This window comes from Onychostoma macrolepis, chromosome 12, assembly GCF_012432095.1.
Source record: "Onychostoma macrolepis isolate SWU-2019 chromosome 12, ASM1243209v1, whole genome shotgun sequence".
NCBI classification, from domain to species: domain Eukaryota; kingdom Metazoa; phylum Chordata; class Actinopteri; order Cypriniformes; family Cyprinidae; genus Onychostoma; species Onychostoma macrolepis.
In genome coordinates, this window is record NC_081166.1 from 18557882 (window position 1) to 18579633 (window position 21752).

General features: G+C 37.6%; 2 protein-coding genes across 4 annotated transcripts in view; both read right to left on the minus strand.

Moving 5' to 3' along the window:
• Nucleotides 1-11453, minus strand: part of LOC131550944 (supervillin-like) — an 87493-nt gene extending 76040 nt beyond the window's left edge. The window contains exon 1 of one of the 2 annotated variants that reach the window (XM_058793474.1): nucleotides 10657-11144. The gene's annotated coding sequence lies outside the window, so the exon portion shown is untranslated. Of the gene's footprint in view, nucleotides 1-10656 lie in introns of both variants that reach the window. The other variant, XM_058793475.1, reaches the window with a different exon arrangement.
• A 349-nt stretch (nucleotides 11454-11802) lies between these two features.
• nmt1b (N-myristoyltransferase 1b) overlaps nucleotides 11803-21752 on the minus strand; it is a 49700-nt gene continuing 39750 nt past the window's right edge. The window contains exons 9-12 of one of the 2 annotated variants that reach the window (XM_058793473.1): nucleotides 12767-12937; nucleotides 12515-12682; nucleotides 12206-12343; nucleotides 11813-12088 (exon numbers count right to left, since the gene is read on the minus strand). In XM_058793473.1, the coding sequence (XP_058649456.1) occupies nucleotides 12068-12088; nucleotides 12206-12343; nucleotides 12515-12682; nucleotides 12767-12937 (498 nt within the window). In that variant the 3' untranslated portion in view covers nucleotides 11813-12067. Of the gene's footprint in view, nucleotides 12344-12514; nucleotides 12683-12766; nucleotides 12938-21752 lie in introns of both variants that reach the window. The other variant, XM_058793472.1, reaches the window with a different exon arrangement.

The window sequence follows — 21752 nt, forward strand, 5'->3', positions numbered from 1 at the left end:
TTCAATAAGTAAGCATAGCAGCTATGGTAGACTACTATGTAATTGTACTATGGAAATTGTGCACAAGTAAACATGCTCAGGCATTTAGTGGGTGGTATGCTACGTCTTTCCACATACTGCACAGCAACACAGTTGCAACTTCTGCAAATACATCCTTATCCTTAAATATGCCCAAACAAGTGTGAATTACACTGAACACAGCACCACTCAAAAAGAAAAGCACTGATGTGTCTGAAAACACTGGCAAAGAAACCATCAGGGCTGCAAGTTAAAACTCTCTTACCTACAAATAATTGAAACCTGTGTGACTTCTCACTTTTTTGCGTTATTTTTTAATGGTGGAAAAAAAAAAAACTGAGATAGAGAAGTGTATTTGTGTTGCAGAAAACTTCAACAAAAACATTACAGCATATCCTGCATTTCCTAATTGCAGTCTTATCAGCATGACCCTGATGTTCACTAAATTTGAATCTCTCAGGGTATGGTAATGCTCAGCAAGAACTGCAACTGCCTTTGACATTAGGGGTGGGCAGTATATGGCCAATTAGTCATCTAACAACTAGTTACTTAATATTAGTCTTTTAGACAAGATTATAGTATACTGACAGTGTGTTGTGCTTTAGCAATAAATCATCTCTGAGAATTATCATTTCAAATTTCAGCCTTCTATGCTGCACAACTGTTGTCTGACTAAAAACATAATTTGTAATGTTATTATGCATTGATCTATAGCACTCCAATGATAGGTTTGTAGATTTTGAGAATGAAGTTATGTTGTAAGATCTCATAATATACTGTTTACGAGAATAAAGACACAAAGTCACATCAAGAATAAGGATGTACTTTAACATTATAAAATGATACAGTTAGTAGTAACAGGACTTTTTTACTGTAGGATTTTTTGTACAGTGGTTTAGATTTTTACTCACCCTGCCCTGTCACAAAACTAACTAAATTAATGAATAAATGAAATCGGCATTGTTTTCATTGGTTTGACCCATATAACATTGTATTTTTATAAATAAGATTATTTTTGGTTAAAACGCCAACATTTTAGATAGTCAAATTTCATAATTGTCAACTCTATCACTGCAAAAACTACCAGATTAACTAATATTAAGTTCAAACATTATTAAAAGACAAGTAAGCAGACAGTAATAAAATAAGAACAAATAGACAAATTACATGCAGTAGTACAAATAAATACAGTAGAACAAAGATACAAAAGAAATAAACAGTACTTTTAATTTTTCATTAATGTCTAACAGTAAGTAAGAAATACTACAGAAATCAAACAACCAAATGTAAAATGATACTGCATAGTCTCCACTATATAAATTAAATATAGATTCATCTTTCAAGCTACAAAATTTATTCAGTCTTTTTTTATTTTGTTGTTTTATTAACATTAAGGAAACAGATAGCATCAAGTCAATTAGGCTGCTCTAACATTATGACCTAATGCGTGGATTTCATATACCAACATATATCAGAGTTCTTGTCCAACTATGTTCACTTAAGACATACCCAACTGTGTTTATAAAGATACTCACCAAGCCAGACAAATATTTTGACATAATTTTATGTATTTTTAAGTGCAATAACACACAAAAGAATACGATTCAGTATTTGTGCATTGTCTGAGAGGAGGCTTATCAGAATGAGCACGAGTACCAAGTTGAGATCTTTTTCTTGTCATCTTGTGCTTGAATCCTCTAATGTTTAAATCAGCAAGACTTAAAAAAAAAAAAAAAATGATAAATGATAAACCTTCATACACCTCAACAAGTCTGTCAACTGTCCCAAATGTCTCTCATACACAGGGCTTTTATATTTCAACCAAACTCCATTATGGATATGCAAAAAAACTGCATACTTTCAAAACTGACCTAGTTGAATAATTTTGAAAATGCATAGTTTTGCACATTTCTATTCACTCCACTGACATCCCATTATGAACAGTCAATGTGTTAATCAAGTATTAGCAGAATGGCTCTCCACAATTCACCTCAGGCTCTATACACAAGAGCTCCTGATACAAAACAGCGTCAACCCCCCTGCTTGAGCATGTGTAAATACTTCACTGTGGCGAACTTCCTAACTATCATTACTGTCACTGTTAGTTTTGTTAGTAAAAACATAATTACATATATAATTAAATAACAAAAAAGATATCTAAAAGTATTACTGTGTACCATTTTTTTAGCTTGAGCCTGATCTCTGTTTGCAACTTTCTTCTCTTCAGATCTACATACAGCGTTTAGTAAATGTTAAACAACACCAACTTTTGCATGAGGTGAGTCACAAAGATTTTCATTCATAAGGTCTAATTGTTATGTGAACAAGTCAAGGAGAGTATTTTTCATGTTTATTCATTTAGCTCAGTTTGTTTAAAGGTTATTGCCTGTTCTGATTCTGCTCGTCCCGACACTGTCCTGCCTGTTCCCTCTGACTGATAATTGTTAACGTCTATGTTTATCCGCTGCTAACTTCCGCTTGGATTTGGTTTTTCCTGCCTTACTGCCAGCTTGAGTCTCTCAAGGCTCGGTCAGGCCCTGTTCAAATGAAAGCAAGAGCACCCTCAGCTAAAGCTGTAGGATACTGGCGAAACAGTGTGTTTTTGTTTGTGCTCTAAGAAGCATTAAAGCTTTCTATTTACAAAGTGTTTTGTAGCATTGAGCAGTGTAGCCAATCACACACATCTGATTTCATAAAACGCAACGACCTCTTAAGGGTATTTAAGTCAGAATATGTATGAAAAATATATTATTAGTACTCAATATGTCAATACACATGCCATCACTTGCTGTATATTGACCGCCTTATCTGGGTATTTGAGGTTGGGGCTTCTTTCACGCTAGCAGATGACATCTGACCGCTCCCCAAAGGACGGCTATTTAACCAGCACCACAACAGATTTCACCAGCTTGCAACAAAGAAGCTTCTGTCAACCTCTGCTTTCACATGGATCAAAATAATCAAGCCCCGAGAGAAGAACTTTCAGATGCTCTGTTGGAACATGTACGCTGCGCTATTCCCCTCAGGCATTTAAGGCCATGATTTACAGGAACAGGTCTTCACCATGGTATGCAGGTGCATACTTGTGTTTTCATGTACGCTAATTTGTTTCTTCCTCTCTGTCTTACTGAGCTACATGTCCTAAGCTTTAGCTTTGTCAACTAGTCTAGTCTGGGCATGGAGTTGTGTGTGACCTGATTGGTTCTGGCTGCCCTCGAGTGACAAACAGAATGACAATCTGACTCAGGTTTTCATCTGGTTCATTCAGATGTTTTTGTCTATTTCAAGCATTCTTCAGGACTATATCACTTGAAAATCAAGCCTGAGCAGTCCTGAGCGTTCCTGTTTTTCATTGATGGACTCAAATCTCCCCTCAGGGATCAATTAAAGGGGTCATGACATGAGAAATCAAATTTTCCCTGATCTTTTGTGATTTAACAGGCCTTTACCGCACTTAAACATTCTGCAAATTTCATAGCTTAAAACACCCTCCATATTATCACAAAACTCTACAAAAATATCACTTTTGGATATTGTGCATTCTGTGACGTCACACAGAAAAAATATAAACAACATCTATGAAATTTTACTTTTTCTTATTGATGTCACATTGAAACTGTGTGATTGAGTACTGTACCCTTTAAGCTCACCTTACAATAATATGAAGTCTTTAAAAATTACAGCAGTGTAAAACCACAGACCAGCAATAAACTGTCAATTTATAATATTATGTATTTAAAAGTACAAGCCTGTAATGCCTGTTAAGTAATATGTGCGTAGCACACAATCTTATACAGCTAGTCCGCTAACTATGTTCTGTAGCATCTACACTATGTTGCTAAAACTATCTTTTGGATCTAACTGTAATTATTTCTCACATCCAAGTTCCAGTTTATAATACGCAAAAGTTTAAACATTAATATCTTAATTTTACAGTAAGTAGTGGAACTTACCCAAAATAAAGGCTTAAACATCTTAAAAAAAAAAAAAATGCACATTTAAGGGGCTCCTCTTTTAGTGAAAGTTTTCAGACAGCTTTCAAAATGGCCGCCAGACAGTGTGAACACATGGATACTCATATCTCAGTGTGCAATGATCTGATTTACTTGAAATTACAGGGGGATGTATAGTAACAAACACATCATGAAGGATAATACATTATTTTTTTCCTTTTATAATCTGAGCTCAGAAATGGTAGTGTGCTTAATGGGTACGTGAGCTTAATAGGTACGTTTACCCAATTTTCATATGACTAACTTTTAGGCATGACATTAACAAATAGTTTTAAATATTTGCATTATATACCCCACCAGTTCAGTTACTTAACCCTCTGGTTGTGTTCGGACTCCTGTCACATTTGTTTTGTTCCCGGTCAAAAATGACCGGACTCCAAACAATTGCTTATAAATCTGTCATTATGCTATATTATCACCAAATATTGGATTCATTCTTTTTGTCAACTTGTTTTCTTTCATTTAGGACTGGTTTTGTGTTTCTATTTGCATCTGATTAATCGTAGGCCTCATTTATCCGAAAGTAGGCACCTCATTTTTTGAGTGAAAAAAGTATTTTTTATGAATAATTTTCACAATATGAGAAAAAAAAATTATGAAAATTTGCACTGTTTCTCACACTAGTGTGCTTTAATGATTAATCAGGATGTTTGGTTTTAAATGCTTTTATTTTGTACAAAATTGCACAAAGTCACACAAAAATGGCCGGCCATTGAAAGTGAATGGGGAAGAATGAAAGAGAAACAACTAGTATTCAAGAGCATGTTGTGCTTGCAAACATAAAGGACTTGGACCATACTCACTCTATCACACACACACACGCACACACACATCTATGCATACAAACTATTGTGAGTATTACACCCATTTCATCCAACCCTGAACTCCATGCAATATGCTTTTATGAATCTGATATTATAACTCTCTCTCTCTCTCTCTCTCTCACACACACACACACACACACACATGCTCAAACTGCCTTGTCTTTGGCCTGCATTGACTTCAAAATAATCTTTTTTCCATCCTTCGACCAGAACATTACATCAACTTCAGCTGGGTCCTCAAAATCAGAAGATTGCTCCTCTTCAGTTGTTGCAAGGTTTTCAGCTTGTTCAGTGATGTTTTCCTCTTCCAATATATCTTGCAATGCATCTTCACTGTAAGATTCATCTTCAGTTGTCCCTTCCTAGGCATTTGTATGCTCTAGCATTTATTTGTTAACTTTTGTCTACTCTGTGAGAACACGAAAGCCTCAAAACCTATTGTCATAATGTTTTGTCTAGAATGTGGTGAAAAAAAAGATTATTTTGAAGTCAGTGCAGGCTAAAGACAAGGCAGTTTGAGCATGTGTGTGTGTGTGTGTGTGTGTGTGTGTGTGTGTGAGAGAGAGAGAGTTATAATATCAGATTCATAAAAGCATATTGCATGCAGTTCAGGGTAGGATGAAATAGGTGTAATACTCACAATAGTTTGTATGCATAGATGTGTGTGTGTGTGTGTGTGTGTGTGTGTGTGTGTGTGTGTGTGTGTGTGAGATAGCGTGAGTATACATGCATCCACACACGCACCGGTCCAAGGCCTTTATGTTTGCAAGCACAACATGCTCCTGAATACTAGTTGTTTCTCTTACTTTCATTCTTCCCCATTCACTTTCAATGGCCGGCCATTTTTGACAAGTGTGACTTTGTGCAATTTTGTACAAAATAAAAACATTTAAAAGCAAACTTCCTGATTAAACATTAAAGCACACTAGTGTGATAAACAGTGCAAATTTTCATAATTTTTTATCTTATATTGTGAATATTATTCATAAAAAATGCTTTTTTCACTCAGAAAATGAGGTACCTACTCTCAGATAAATGAGGCTTACGATTAATCAGATGCAAATAGAAACACAAAACCAGTCCTAAATGAAAGAAAACAAGTTGACAAAAAGAATGAATCCAATATTTGGTGATAATATAGCATAATTACAGATTTATAAGCAATTGTTTGGAGTCCGGTCATTTTTGACCGGGAACACTACAATAGAGCCCTGCACGGGCCTCAAATTTAGGCCCTAGCCTGGCCCTGGCCTGAGACACTCAGGCCCTAGCCCTGCCCGTGTCCGACCCGAGCCCGTCTTTTTCCCCATTTCTCCCGAAACAGCTTATACTACTGTTTTGGCTATTAAAATAGTTCAGTTTTGTATGTAATGGCAAAATGATTATATTTCGTTTTGTTTTTTCATTAAGTTAATTTAGAAAAACATTTGGAGCATTTTTGTTCGTTAAATATAAGTTTTTGTTTTTTAAAGTAACGGCCAGCGGCAGACAGTGAGCTGATCATAGCCTGTTTGATCAATTTAGCCTTCTCAAATCATCACGACTTGCATAAAATAAAATTTATATACTAAAACAGTTCAAGCATATAACAATGTTTAAACGTTAAACCTTGCGCTATAATAATAATGTGCGCTAGCCTATATCCAAGTTTGTGGAAGCTAAAGCGGGCTCTGCAGGACATGGAGGCACCAGCTCAAACACTTGCATTTTTTTTTTCAGTGGAAACAACTTAAAATAGCCTACGCTGTAATTTTTTTCTGATAAAAGTAAGAGTAATACATCATTCGGAACTGTAAAGGGTCTACTTTTATGTGTGTGCACTCACAATATCAACAAAACATTGTGTTTCTATAAAACAAAGAAAACAAACACGATGCACTTTCTGCCGTCTCGTCTTGAACAGGAGTGCTTCACAAAAATGAACCAAAGCTGAGCGAATACATGCCTCACAGACATGATAAATATATCTATAGAAAGCATTAAATTACCACTTAACGAAATAAAAAAATCGAAAACAAAAACTCTTTTATTATAATCATAATCCATAAAGATGCATTTCTCTCTAAAGGCGCGTCTAATGAGGAGATGGCGAGTCAGGATCAGCAACTTCATCCTTGTGACACGGATTTAGAAAACACTAGTTTATTAGTAGGCTAAATAATTCAAATATCTCCTTACTATTTCTCCCAGACACATTCATGGTAATTATGCTTGCTGGGGCTTTGCGGCAAGCTTTAGCCTATTGCGTGCATTTGAATGCAGAACTCTTCAGCTGCGCTGAAGTCACTTGCGCTCGCTGCTGCTGCAGGACAAACACCGTCAAGCTGCTCTCGACAGACGCAGCACGACAGTCTCCTGTTGTTTCCACCAGTGCGGCAATTTAGTTTTTTCATCACTAATTGATGGATATCTAAAATATAGAAATAAAGAGAAACCTAAAACAGGCCCGAGGTCCGGCCCGCGTCTGAACTATGACTTGAAAATTGGCCCGAAGCCCGGCCCTAGGGATGTAAAACAGTCGGGGCCCGTCGGGCCCGGGCCGAAATGCATGGCTCTACACTACAAGTGTGACTTTTTTTAATTTTGTACAAAATAAAAGCTTTTAAAATCAAACTTCCTGATTAATCATTAAAGCACACTAGTGTGATAAACAGTGCAAATTTTTATAATTTTTTGTTTAATTTTTCGAAAATTATTTATAAAAAAAAAAAAAAGAAAATCACTCAAAAAATTAGGTACCTACTCTCAGATAAATGAGGCTTGCGATTAATCAGATGCAAATAGAAACACAAAACCAGTCCTAAATGAAAGAAAACAAGTTGATAAAAATAATTAATCCAATATTTAGTGATAATATAGCATAATTACAGATTTATAAGCAGTTGTTTGGAGTCCAGTCATTTTTGACCGGGAACACGACAAGTGTTACTAGGTGAAATAAAACCCACAAAAAAAAAAAACGAAAATTCTAAAAAAAAAATGTATGAGAAGTACTTATACCCTATGTGAACAAAGTCAGTAAGTTTGAGTCCAATGTGATAACGTTAACTAGTATTTTCGGAAAAAAGAAAATCTTCTTCGGGTCAATTTGACCCGAACACAACCAGAGGGTTTTAACAGCTGAAACCTGTCTATACTAAATGCAAGCATCATTTCAAAAACAAACCCTAAATAAACAATTTCATAGTGCTTTGATTGTAAATGATGGTTTTCAAAACACTTATGTGCAGTAGTGAGGGGGCATAGATACTTTTTCTCATGCAATGAGGTTGGTCAATCATAACAGTAGCCATGTACTGACAAGTCTTACTGGAATAGTTCACCCAAACATGAATATTTCTTCACCCTCAGGCCATTCAAAATGTAGATGAGTTTGTTACTTCATCAAAACAGATTTAAAGAATTCTGGAGAAATAAATGTCTTAAGCAAAAAATATGCACAGATCAAGCACCGTTTACAAGCAAAAACAGTGCAAAACAGTTCTGTACAACAAACAACATTGGTGAATTTTGATGTGACAGAACAACGGGGATCGACTTTTTCCACTGGAGGATGTGCTATGTATTATGAACTAGTTTTTTGGCCAAAAGCAATGGTTTACAGTTAGCGGAAAGTGCCTTAAATGATAAATTTGTTTATAACAAACACACAGCTTTTCACTTCACACAACGTTAAAAGTGCACTAAGTCAATTTTGCCAAATGATGTTGATATTTGAAAGCACCGAAACAAACACGCCCATACCCCAACAGAACTTATCTCCGCCCCACACGTACGTACACAAATATGGCAATGACAATCACGGAATCAAGCTAATTTGACACACAAGCATATCCAAACAAAAGCTCCAAACTCCACCTCTGAGTCACTGTCATCGGAAGCCTGTGTGTTGCCAGATGTTGAGGGGGTCCTTTCGTGGAACAGATTTGATTCCGTCATGGACTACAACATAGTGCTTGTTGGCTAAAAGCAGGGCACCCTCCCGCATTTTTAACGCACTCTAAGGTATGCACAATCAATGAGTACAAGAAGCCCTATGATTACAACGACCATCGTTTGAAGTGTCACACAATTCTAAAATTATTGTACATTATGGGATTTTTTCATTACTGATCATACATTGTACATAGGTCAAAATTATCATACAAATACGATAATTATCGTATGTCTGGCAACACTGCTGTGCACTCAGATTGAGCACTCTCTTCTCTCTATCATTACTACACATGCCCTTACTGATGATTGGCTACAAGTGTGTTTTGGGACTCTGTCCGACACTGTGGTCAAAAGCGTTTTTCAAATATTGCTTAGTGCACCTTTAACTGATGAGCTAGAGCCGTGTGGATTACTAGTGGATTGTGATGTTTTTATCAGCTGTTTAGACTCCCATTCTGTCAGCACCCATTCCCTGCAGAGGATCCACTGGTGAGCAAGCAAATGTAATGCTAAATTTCTCCAAATCTGTTATGATGAACAAACTCATCTACATCTTGGATGGCCCGAGGGCGAGTACATTTAAAGGAAAAAATTTCATTTATGGATGAGCTGTTCTGTTGAGGGAGCCGCTCCTTAAAATCAGATCAAAATTTCAAACGGAAGGCCAGAATGAGGGTTGATCATTTTTCCACATATTTATTTTTTTGTGCAAAACTTTTTAACATTATCAGTGAAACGTGAGAAAAATATTAAAATATGCCTAATAAAAATGCCATGTCATGATCCCTTTAAGTAGGCTATATCTAGCCATCTTATTGCAATCCAGTTGAGTCGTGTCACGTTTTAACACAATAGCACTGTCAATTCTATGACTTTATGCAAAAGCAAATGGCAGGAAGTATTTGCCTATTTGGCTTTGTGAGAAGACAAAGCCTGTATTAGGCTCTAGAGTCTAGATGCTATATACTACACTTAAATATCAGTTATGCTATTGAACATTGTAAATCAGTAGCCTAGGTAAATTGCATTCTGGCTTATATAACATGCACTTTTCATGATCCAATCAACCACTGATGGATAAAGCCTGGACTCAAATTTTTGTTGTTTTACTCATACACTAAATATTCCAAAGACTTTTCTGCCAATCAAGCTCAGCTAAGTAAAGGCCACAAGGTAACAATCTAAGAATGGAGGTTACACACTCATGTATGGATTCAAAGTATTAAACATTAAATATCACCACTGAAATGGCCAAATTGAAATGTTATTTACTGTTTACCTAAGCTTAAAAATGATTTAATGTCAAACACAATAAATCAGGTCCACACAACTTACATCACACATCTTTAACACTGTTGGAGAATTGAAATCATTTCTAGATTGCCTCACTTGCAATGCTTTTGTTTTTGTAGGTGTTTAATTGAGCGCTTTCTCAAACAATTAATTGGGGGATTATTGTTTGTTAAGGCTTCTGAACTCTGAACTCAATGAGAACTGATAAACAGATCAGATGTAAAAAACAAAACAAAAAAGCCAAAGGCTCACACATTTCAGCCATAAAGAAATTACTAGGGAATATTTCAAAAGAGACCTTTGGTTTTCAGTTGCATTAAGCAACACACTCCGCCCATTAGCTCACTGTTTTCTCTCGTTTTCTCTCTCTCTCTCTCACACACACACACACACACACACACACACACACACATACACACAAGTTTTTAAAACAACATTAAATTAACAATATTGTTCAATTAAAAGCCTGTTCTGAATAACACAATTGCAAGTACACAACATAACTGGATATGCAATAACTTTCAGTAAACACATCAATGAGAAATGTAACACATTTTGGATGAGACACTCACCATTAGATGAATACAGCGAGCCATCACAAAACGGCATAGATAGGCCCGGAGTATTTTACAGATAAAAAATTACGTGAGAAATAAAAGCCAAATACATAACCATCTGAAATCGTACAGCAATCTTTAGGTCCTTGAATCAGCGATCCCTGCCGGGATTAAAGCACCGCATGTCCTTGTGGTGAAACACTAAAATATAACTTCACACTGCTCCTGGAGTAGTAACATAAAAACTCGAACTAACACACAGTAGAAAGATACTGAAAGGCAGCAAATTGCGCGAGCGCGTTAGCCTGTCGTGTTTAAAAGTTGAAATCCCACCCCTGTCCACGCCAGTAGTGGTTCGCATTTTGATTCATCCCAATGACTCGAATCTTTTGAATCGGTTCGTTCACTTGAAAGATTTGTTCAAAAACACCGATTCGGTAAAGAAAAGAAAAAAAAAACACATCCAATTCTTCTAGTCCTTTTTTTCCTGTTGCTATGTTTATAATTCTAATGCTATTATTTTTGCTACATAAAAAACGTTTCTAGCAAAATGACAGAATTAATTCCTTCAAGAAAGCCAAAAGTTTATCTAAAATAACTCGTATATAGCTTTATGTCTTGATTTCTATGTTTTCTTGTAGGGTGACAAATTGCGCCACCTGGTGTTGCCTTACTCATACTGAACAAAACACTACTGCACGTTCAGCTCTGTTCATGTGGGTATACAGTATAACAGTTGTTTGGCCTGTGAACTAATGTCAGCTCTCAGCATGAACAAATAAATAAATAAATAAATCGGTCTATTTGTCAGCCAGCACAACAATACAAGAAAAATGTGGGCCATAGTCTTCAACTGTCAAGAACATCTCATGTTAATATCCCATGTCATGTTAATATGAAAAAAGTTAACTTTTTGTTATGTAGAATGTCTGATTTATTATTAAATATTATTATATTATATATTATATTATTGAATAATATTAATAACAATATATGTTTTATTTAATATTTTAGATGGAACACGAGCAGCAGTCCCAATTTTTAAATTTTAATATATATAAATATTTAATTCAAAAAGATTCATGACTGTATACCCATACATTCATTATATTTTTGAATCTCAACTCACTGATGCAGAGATAATATGATAATTAGTTTCAATGAGCAGTACTGAGTAAAACTACAATACTGAAATCTGGTTTGTCTCTTGTTTCTTCAAGCTGCCAGAATCCGTTCATTAAACCTATCAAAAATATCTGTGCAACATATAAAAATGTAATGGACAAGTATCAATGTTAAAGAAAGAAATGCATACAAATTTCATAATGAGAAATGAGGTTTTATTTAATATTTATATGTAAGAAATGTGTGCTATGAGTCTCACATGCTTATGTATTTTCATTGTCCATTTGTGCACAAAATGCCTTTACTTCAGCACAACACCCAACTGAAATATGGAATACACAACATTAGTTTTTTTTTTTTATTAAATTGATCACTTTTCTTCAATAATAATAATAAATAGAAAAAGAAAAGAAAAAACTATCACAGACTGCTTGATCACCTTGTCTGAGGCTATCTCAGGGCATCTCCAATTGTAAAGGTAATACTGCTTGTGTACATCTCCCATTCTGAACTTAAGGGGTTCCAAAAAAGCTTTATTATCCATTACATCCAGAGCAGAGAACACATCAAATCTTCCCTGAACAGAAAAGCAGAGAGTACAAGGAGTGATTAGACAATACATTTAAAGGAATCATCGTGAATCTACAGGTCAGGGTAGTTTGGATGTGACAGATGGGCAGTAAATGTCTTCATATGAGACACAATCAATGCAGTCAGCGGAATGAGATTGATATATCCTTTGACTTACTGCTTTACAGATGATAAGGATGTCCTCCATTAGCTGCAGCAGTGGGGTAGCCTTGCTGATGCAATATAGAACACAGGCTGCCTTCAGGCCTTTATGCACAGGGTGGTTCAAAACCGTAGAGGGAAGAGTGTAGAAACTCACCATGTCAGTTATGGTACCGGCCATGCTCTGCATAAAAAGTGACATAAATACAGGACATGACAGCTAGATGTCTGAATAAAACAGTTTAAAGATCCATTTCATCATACAGACCTCTACGACATGTGTGTCAATCACACCATCTCGAGGCAGAAGCCAGTGCTCAACATCCTCCAGGGTCAGAGAAGGAGAGAGATGAAAAGCCTTTAGATGTTCTCTCAGAAGAGCCTGAACCACTGGCACATCCTGCGCAGTCATGGGCCGAAGGCCTGTGGTTTTTGTTGTCTGTTGTTATAGACAAAGATGAGAGAGATTATTAGTGTAGTTAGAGAATGTGCAATTATTTTTGGACTTTTGAAATCTTCTGCTCTCACCCTTCCAGTCAACTCTCCTTAATGAGAAATGGAAACAAACCAAATTTAGCTGAGACTGAACTACGTTTAGGGTGTGCTCAACAAAGCTGAAATTCTTAATATAGTCTTAATGACAATAACAGCACGTAATTAATAATTATACAAAACTATTAGTAAACTGTGAATTATGTTAAAAATGAGAACACAGAACAGTGTTGTTAGTCTTAAAATGTTAAATTTAACCCATTTTAACCCATCCAAGTGCACACATACAGCAGTGTGTAGTGAACACAACTGGATCAGTTTGGGGTTCTTGCTCAAAGTCGTGGTATTGAGGGTGGAAGAAGTGGTTATTCACTCCCCCCACCTAGGGCTGGGCGGTATATCGAGTTCGTACGATATATCGATATATTCTTCATAAGCGATATGGTATGAAGCAATACCGTTAATATTGATATAAGTAGTTTGATACGAGTGCATCTGAAAAAAAATATCTAGGGAGGACACAGACTGAACTGCTGCGGAGAAAGTGCATAATACAATTTGTTCTACATGTATCAGGCTTTATATGAAGGGCTTTAAAACAAATCGTATAGTAGCCTATAGTTTATAGTTTCAGTTTAAAGCGGCTCTGACAGAAAGGCTGCGTGTGCCGCTGTTTTCCTTAACGCATAACTTACATTTCACAGGTATATTCTCCATCTGTAAATGTTAGAAAGCCATGGAAATATTTCCATTTTGCAGTCAGAATTGCGTGAGTTTTTGCTTTTCGATTATCCGCTAAACTTCACAGACCATTTATAGAACGAGCGCCACCACGCGCCAAACAGACGGAGCACAATGAAATAGGAATAGCAATAACTCTGACTAAAATATACATTTTGCTGAAATATTTGTAATTGGAAAATAAATGTGACATATGTAGAATTTGAAACCGACAAGTAAGTGTATTTGTATGATAGCACTAACTGTAAAGTGTAATGGGGTAATCAAAATAGCCTTTTTACTCAATTAGTTTGTGCTTTTTTATTATTTTCAATTTTAGTTTAATAAATTTAACTTCTGCTTTAAAAGCATTATTTTTGTTTTTAGATTGCAATGTTAGAATGTAATGTCATTTTAACCCTTTTTGCACATAATATATGCCTTCATGCTTACATTCACTTTATTTGTTTAATCCAAATACAAAATATCGAGATATATACCGTATACCGCACATCAGCCAAAAAATACCGAGATATGAATTTTTGCTCATATCGCCCAGCCCTACCCCCACCTACTTGAACCCATGACCTTCAGGTTACAAGTCTGACTCCCTAACCATTAGGCCACAACTGCCACCCATCTCTGACATTAGAAACATTTAACATTTTATCAGTGAACAAAAACTTTGCTAATATCACCAATCAGCTCTTGAAGTACCTGTTGATAAAAATATACATTCTTTGAGCACACCCTAAATGACAAATTATCTGGATGGTATTTTGCATACATTAAGTTCTAGTGGAGAAAAAAAAATGAGGGGGTGAGAGGTTAACACCCCAATAAGGGCCACCCTATATATATATATATATATATATATATATATATACACACAATATTAATATATGCCATATTAATCTCTTCTAAACTATACAAAGTATGTATATATGTAAGAGATTAATATTCGTCTGTGTGTAAGCCCACAGTTTCCGAAGTGAGGAGGGAATATTACTGTATTTATTAGTTTTCTGTTTCAGGTATGATTCTGTATGTCTATATGTCCATCAGTTTACACTGTAATCACGCTTGCAAACACTCGCTGTGCCTTGAATCCGTCTGTTTTAAACTAAAAGACAGAAAACAGACGTTTTCTCATGCTAAGAGATAAGCAGATGTATGTGTGTGAGAAAATATCATATATGGTGTTAAAACAATAAATGACACAGCAGATGATAAGAGCTCCTATTGTCTGTTTTTATTTAAGCTCCATAAGATGAGGCATGTTACATCAGAACATTCTCTTGCCGTTTACTGTTGCTGTCAGGAACATTTTTTTAGCGGAAGGAGAGCATTTAACGAACTTGCTTCAAAAAAGTAATACATCAATACATACATGTTTGGTTTTAATATTTTTTTATTGTGTGGGTAACCGTTTTATAAAAGCATAATGAATAAATAAATGAATAAATCACGGTTGAAGGGGTTAACAATGCCCTCAGCCGTGATTTATTCTCAGCCTCTTGTACCTTACTGCTTACATATACATATATATACATATATATATATATATATATATATATATACATACATACACAGTGGGGGAAAAAATTATTTGATCCCCTGCTGATTTTGTACGTTTGCCCACTGACAAAGAAATGATCAGTCTATAATTTGGTAGGTTATGTAATGGTAGGTTTATTTGAACAGTGAGAGACAGAATATCAACAACAACAACAAAAAATCCAGAACAACGCATTTCAAAAAAGTTATAAATTGATTTGCATTTTAATGAGTCAAATAAGTATTTGACCCCTTCGCAAAACATGACTTAGTAATTGGTGGTAAAACCCTTGTTGGCAATCACAGAGGTCAGAAGTTTCTTGTAGTTGGCCACCAGGTTTGCACACATCTCAGGAGGGATTTTGTCCCACTCCTCTTTGCAGATCCTCTCCAAGTCATTACGGTTTCGAGGCTGACATTTGGCAACTCGAACCTTCAGCTCCCTCCACAGATTTTCTATGGGATTAAGGTCTGGAGACTGGCTAGGCCACTCCAGGACCTTAATGTGCTTCTTCTTGAGCCACTGCTTTGTTGCCTTGGCCGTGTGTTTTGGGTCATTGTCATGCTGGAATACCCATCCACGACCCATTTTCAATGCCTTGGCTGGCTTCAATGCCCTGGCCCTGATGGTACATGGCCCCGTCCATCGTCCCTTTGATGCGGTGCAGTTGTCCTGTCCCCCACCCCCAAAGCATAATGTTTCCACCTACAGTACATGTTTGACAGTGGGGATGGTGTTCTTGGGGGTCATAGGCAGCATTCCTCCTCCTCCAAACACGGCGAGTAGAGTTGATGCCAAAGAGCTTGATTTTGGTCTCATCTGACCACTTTCACCCAGTTCTCCTCTGAATCATTGACTTACAGGTTAGAAAATTAAAAATTCAGTATCTCAAAAAATGTTTGTGAAAATATTGAGAAAAATATTTTCTCAAAGATCAATCAAAAAAAAAAAAAATTACAAAACAGAAATGTTCAAGATCTCTGAAGTAGGTTTAAATTATGCACTCAAAACTTGTTTGGGGCTCCTTTTGCACAAAGTACTGCTTCAATGCGACGTGGCATGGAGGCGATCAGCCTGTGACACTGCTGAGGCATTATTGAAGCCCAGGTTGCTTTGATATCAGCCTTCAGCTCGTTTGTTTGGTCGGATGTTACTTATCTTCCTCTTGACAATATCCCATAGATTCCATGTGGGTTTCAGGTCAGGCATGTTGGCTGGCCAATCAAGCACAGTAATATCATGGTCAGCAAACCACTTGGAAAAGGAAATCAGCATCTCCTTAAAGCTTGTCAGCAGATGGAAGCATAAAGTGCTCCAAAATCTCCTGGTAGACGGCAGCACTGACTTTGGACTTGATAAAACACAATGGATCAACACCTGCAGACGTCACGGCACCCCAAATCATCACTGACTTCGGAAACTTCACACTGGACTTCAAGCAGCTTGGATTCTGTGCCTCTCCAGTCTTCCTCCAGACTCCAGACCTTGATTTCCAAATGAAATGCTAAATTTACTTTTATCTGAAAAGAAGACTTTGGACCACTGAGCAACAGTCCAGTTCTTTTTTCTCCTTAGCCCAGTTAAGATGCTTCTGACGTTGTTTCTGTTTCAGAAGTGGCTTGGTAGCCCTTTTCCTGAAGACATCTGAGCGTGGTGACTCTTGATGCACTGACTCCAGCTTCAGTCCACTCCTTGTGAAACACTACCAAGTATTTGAATCGGCTTTGCTTGACAGTATTCTCAAGCTTGCGGTCATCCCTGTTGCTTGTGCACCTTTTCCTACCCAATTTCTTCCTTCCAGTCAATTTTGCATTTAATATGCTTTAATACAACACTCTGTGAACAGCCACCCCTTTCAATAATGACCTTCTGTGACTTACCCTCTTTGTGGAGGGTGTCAATAGGGCCTTTCGCACTGCTCTTAGTTCCAGAAAAGTACAGTACTAAAGTACTGGGACGAATTGCACAAACTATTTCCCAGTACCATTTAAAGGGTTGCATTCGCACCGACAGTGGGTACTAAGAAGTGACGTAAGCCAGTCGATAGCGACGTCATTTGTACGCGGCATTCAACAATGTAAACAAAGAAGAACAACGTTAACAACAGGAGGATGGAGGATGCTGTAATTGGAGCTGTGTTTTTGTTGTGTCTTGCGGGTTTCACAATAATGGACATGGAATTTTGACGTATATGTCAAGCGATTGAAAGAATGGAAAGGAGAACTAAGAATCTCCAACGACAATTTGCAGTGTTACATTTCATTGAGGCTGATAGATGCACAAAACGCCGTAGACGAAGTCTCCTGGTAAATGCCGTTTATAAATGCTCTCAATATGATACAATGTTTACACAGTATATGTTTACACGGTGTTTTAAATCATGGTGGGTGAGGGCGTTTTTGTACGCGTTTAGCCAATCAGCGTATACTTACATCACGGATAGTTCCTAGAACTGTTTTAGATCCTACTAATCCTACTAGGAGCTAATTTAGTTCCTCCAAACGGAGTTCCTAGAACTAAAACCGTTCCTAGTTCCCGCAGTGTGAACACGCCAAAAAAGTGGGTAGTTCCACAATTAGTTTGGGTACTATGAAAAGGTTCCTGCGGTGCGAAAGGCCCTAATGATTGTCTTCTGGACCATTGCCAAGTCAGCAGTCTTCCCCATAATTGTGGTTTCAAAGAACAAGATACCCGAGATACCCGGGATGGTCATTTAATAAAACTCAAATATAAATATTCTAATATTTTGAGATATTGGATTTTTGATTTTCATGAGCTGTAAGATCTAATCTTCAAAATAAAAAAAAATTTAAAAAAACTTTTTAAATATTTTACTTTACATGTAATGAATCTAGGTTCTAGAATATATGAAAGTTTCACTTTTTGAAATAAGTTACAAAAAATAACTTTTTCATGACATTCAAATTTTTTGAGATGCACCTGTATATAAATAAATAAATATAATATTCAAAACTAATGCTGTACAGAAATTGCAAAGTTAAGACATGACCATTGGACAGCAAAATGCTCACTGGGACAGCAGGGTCAGAAAAAAAAAAAAAAAAACAGGTGGAGAAGAAAAGACATGTTAACTGCAAAAGTATTAAGAATTAATGTGAATAATTAGGTATAAAATCATAAAGAACCATTTAGTCTCCAGCGCCACCATTTTCCAGAACTCCAACCTTCCTGGAGTGTCCAGAATTACAAGGTGTCAGGTTCTCAGAGACTTTGCTTGAGTAAAAAATCCCAAAAAGTTACCCTCACTTAATAAGAATAACATGCTGAAATATTGTGAAATACATTAAGACTGATTTTTTATAGACAGATAAATTGAGAGTGACTCTTGAATGACCAGCACCACATCCTCTAATACCACTGTTTGAATAATTTATCTTCCAGAATCCAGAATCTGAATGAGCTACTAAAACCCCTAAATTTTTCACTTCCAGCCATCATGGACAATTATATTATCACTTATAAATGATTAAATACAAAAATAATAGTAGCTATTAAGATTGATGTAGATTGGAATTGGTAAAATGTGCTTGAAAAAAATATCATCAGAATATAAACGTGCCAAACAATTATGCATGCGGTGAATACCATCCATATAAGCCAAGAATGCTCTGTATACCCAAGCCAGAATGAGTTCTATGGAAACTCTTTTTTTTTTCCTCCACATTTTTTTTTTTTTTAAATAAATAAAAAGAAAGCCGAAATGATAGAAAAAGTATAGAGAGCACTAGTGTTAGAGAGTAATTTTTCTTAAATAAAAAGAAAATAAGTAGTTAGAATGAAAATACAATAAATAATAGAGAATAGAGAGTGCAAGTGTTAGAGGGTCAATGCAAGCTTCTGGAGGGCACATACATCTGATGTAGTGAATTTAGGTGAAGGAAAAATGAAAAATATGAATAATGTTATAAAATAGTGATGCCAAACTTAAGATATGAATTAAACTTATTTAACAAAATAATTTTTAACACATTTGTAAAATCTGATAATATTAATGTTTATATATATGTATATATTACTATATAGTTTATATTATTATTATTATTATTATTATTATACAATATAATATAATTTTATTGCTTGTGCAGCTTGCTCTTGTGTCGCTGAGCTTATGCAGTCTTTATTGCATGAAGCACTTTCAGCTAAGCACAATGGATTCACTTGTAGCTGATCTAGACCCTCGGTATTAATAAGACAGGATTTGATCCATATAGCGTCAGCTACTGACACAATATTGAGTGAACTTAACTCAAAAGATAATATGACACTGCATAAACTATGTTACATGGCTCAGATTATTTGCTCTGCTACACTCTGCTTCAGTCCAAAGATTCTGAGGGAATAGCGTTTAGCGATGTTTTATAGAGCAGAGGTGCCTGCCTCTATTTTGCAGCCAGGGTTTTATAGGGCTTCAGTATTCTCAGGAGTTTCCTTACATTTACATTTAGTCATTTAGCAGACGCTTTTATCCAAAGCAACTTACAAATGAGGACAATAGAAGCAATCAAAACCAACAAAAGAGCAACAACATGCAAGTGCTATGACAAGTCTCGGTTAGCCTAGACGTAGCAAAGTTAAAAAAAAAAAAAAAATAATATAATAGAAAAAAGAAAGCTAGTGTTAGTTCCTCTTCAGGAACTCGAGCTGCGTCCAAGAACGCTAGGGGAACGCCTCCAGCGTGACCGCGCTCTGATACAAATGTAATCTGTCCAAAGGATGGGCGAGACGTCACGGGCGGGTGACGTAACGGCCAGGAGGCATAAAAGCACGTGCGGTGGAACCGGCGTCAGCTTTTGTCATTCAGCAACCGCTACTCTGTGTGTGTCTGTCGATCTGTGTTGTGAGTCTTATTTAGTGTTGTTTGTCACTTGAAATAAGCTCCACAATGTCTAAAGTGCAGAGAAACTAGCACTTGGGCAAGAGCAGATCGCATTACAGGCTGTGTTTTTCACTAACAGTCAGTTTGTCGCTGCGTATGCTTACTCTCAGAGGGCTCTCTTTGAGGAGGGAGCTTTCACCTGCGTTCCTTGCGTTACCGGCCCGCTTTCGCCGAGGCGGAGCAGCGGCTGCGCTCGCGGGGATCGCAGATGGATCAGGTGGAGGGAATGAAGACGGGCGAGCCCTTATCTTCTTCCTTCCCATCAGATCCAGCGCCCGCTCTCTGGGTTCGGAAGCCCAGCGGGTTCTTCCCCCCCAGAGAGAGGGCTCGACGCTCTGCCTGTCTTTCTCCGAGGAGGTAGACGTGAAGGGTGTCGATGAGCTTTGTAAAATCGCAGTGTTTGCGCGAGCATTGTTTGCACGAGCATTGTTTGCACAAGCTTATTTTGAACGAGGTTGTCATTATAGCAGTGTCCTGCATAGGAACAGAGTTCGCGCCGTCAGCTCGAAAAAAAGAAAAAAAAAAGAAAAAGGGGCTGATCGTGCTTCTCTCCGCCGTATGATCTCGTGGTTCCGGTCCGCCGCTGTGAATGAGATCGCACATAGATCTGGCGGACGGGTTGGAGACGGGTTCGCCCTCTCTCCACCTGCAATCCCCAGATCTAGCGCTCTCGCTCGGGGCTGGAAGCCCGTGGTGCGGTTCTTCCCCCTTTGAGTGAGAGCTCACTGTTGCAGCGCGCGTTGCAGAGGCGACGCGTGCATTATGTCATTCTCGTTCGTTTCATGAATCCTTTTCATATCAGACCGTGTTTACTTGTCTGGTTGTTTTTTTCCATTTAATTTTGAGGAATTAAATGATCTATTTCATCTAACTAGGAGAAGTTAGATGTGTATGTGTAAAAGGAACCTAAGAAAACTTGGGATTTTCTCGAGTGAGAGCACAATGTTTTACTTCTCTTCCTCTGAGGAGGTTGATGTGGTCAGCAAGGGCTGCTGGGCGGAGCAGCCCCAACCGTGTTCCAGCTCCTCATATAGGGAGCGTCACTTCTCGTACTCCCCAGTATGTTGGAGTCAGAGTGGCGCTCCTGGGCCGAGGCCTTCTAGCAGGATCTGCGGACTGTCACTCTCGCTGGATAGTCTTTGGCTAAAACATCCTGCTGCCTATGGCCCAGGACTTCTGAGGGCCGGCCCCTCTGGGGAAGAGCGGCATACACGGTGCCCGTCTCTCCTCAGTGCCCTCAGGAGATCGGTCTGCCAACCCTGCCACGTATGGTGTTCCAGGGCACAGCGATCTCCAGCGAGCACACATCTCAGTTTCTTCCGCCCGGAAACGTAGCGGAGCTGAGATGCTCGCCACCCCCTTCAGGGGTCTCTAGAGCAGCTAGTTTGGCCGTCTCCTGCCGGCGTGCCGTTCCAGGACACCGAGCTAGCCACCCTGGTTATACTAGAGGCCAGTCTTGAGAGACTGGTTCCCTTAGTAGACTATTTGGCAGCATGAAAACTACTGCCAAATGTGTCTCCATGGGACCTGCATACTGTAGAGAGAGGCTACAGAATCCAGTTTGGTTCTCCTCCGCCTCGTTTCAAC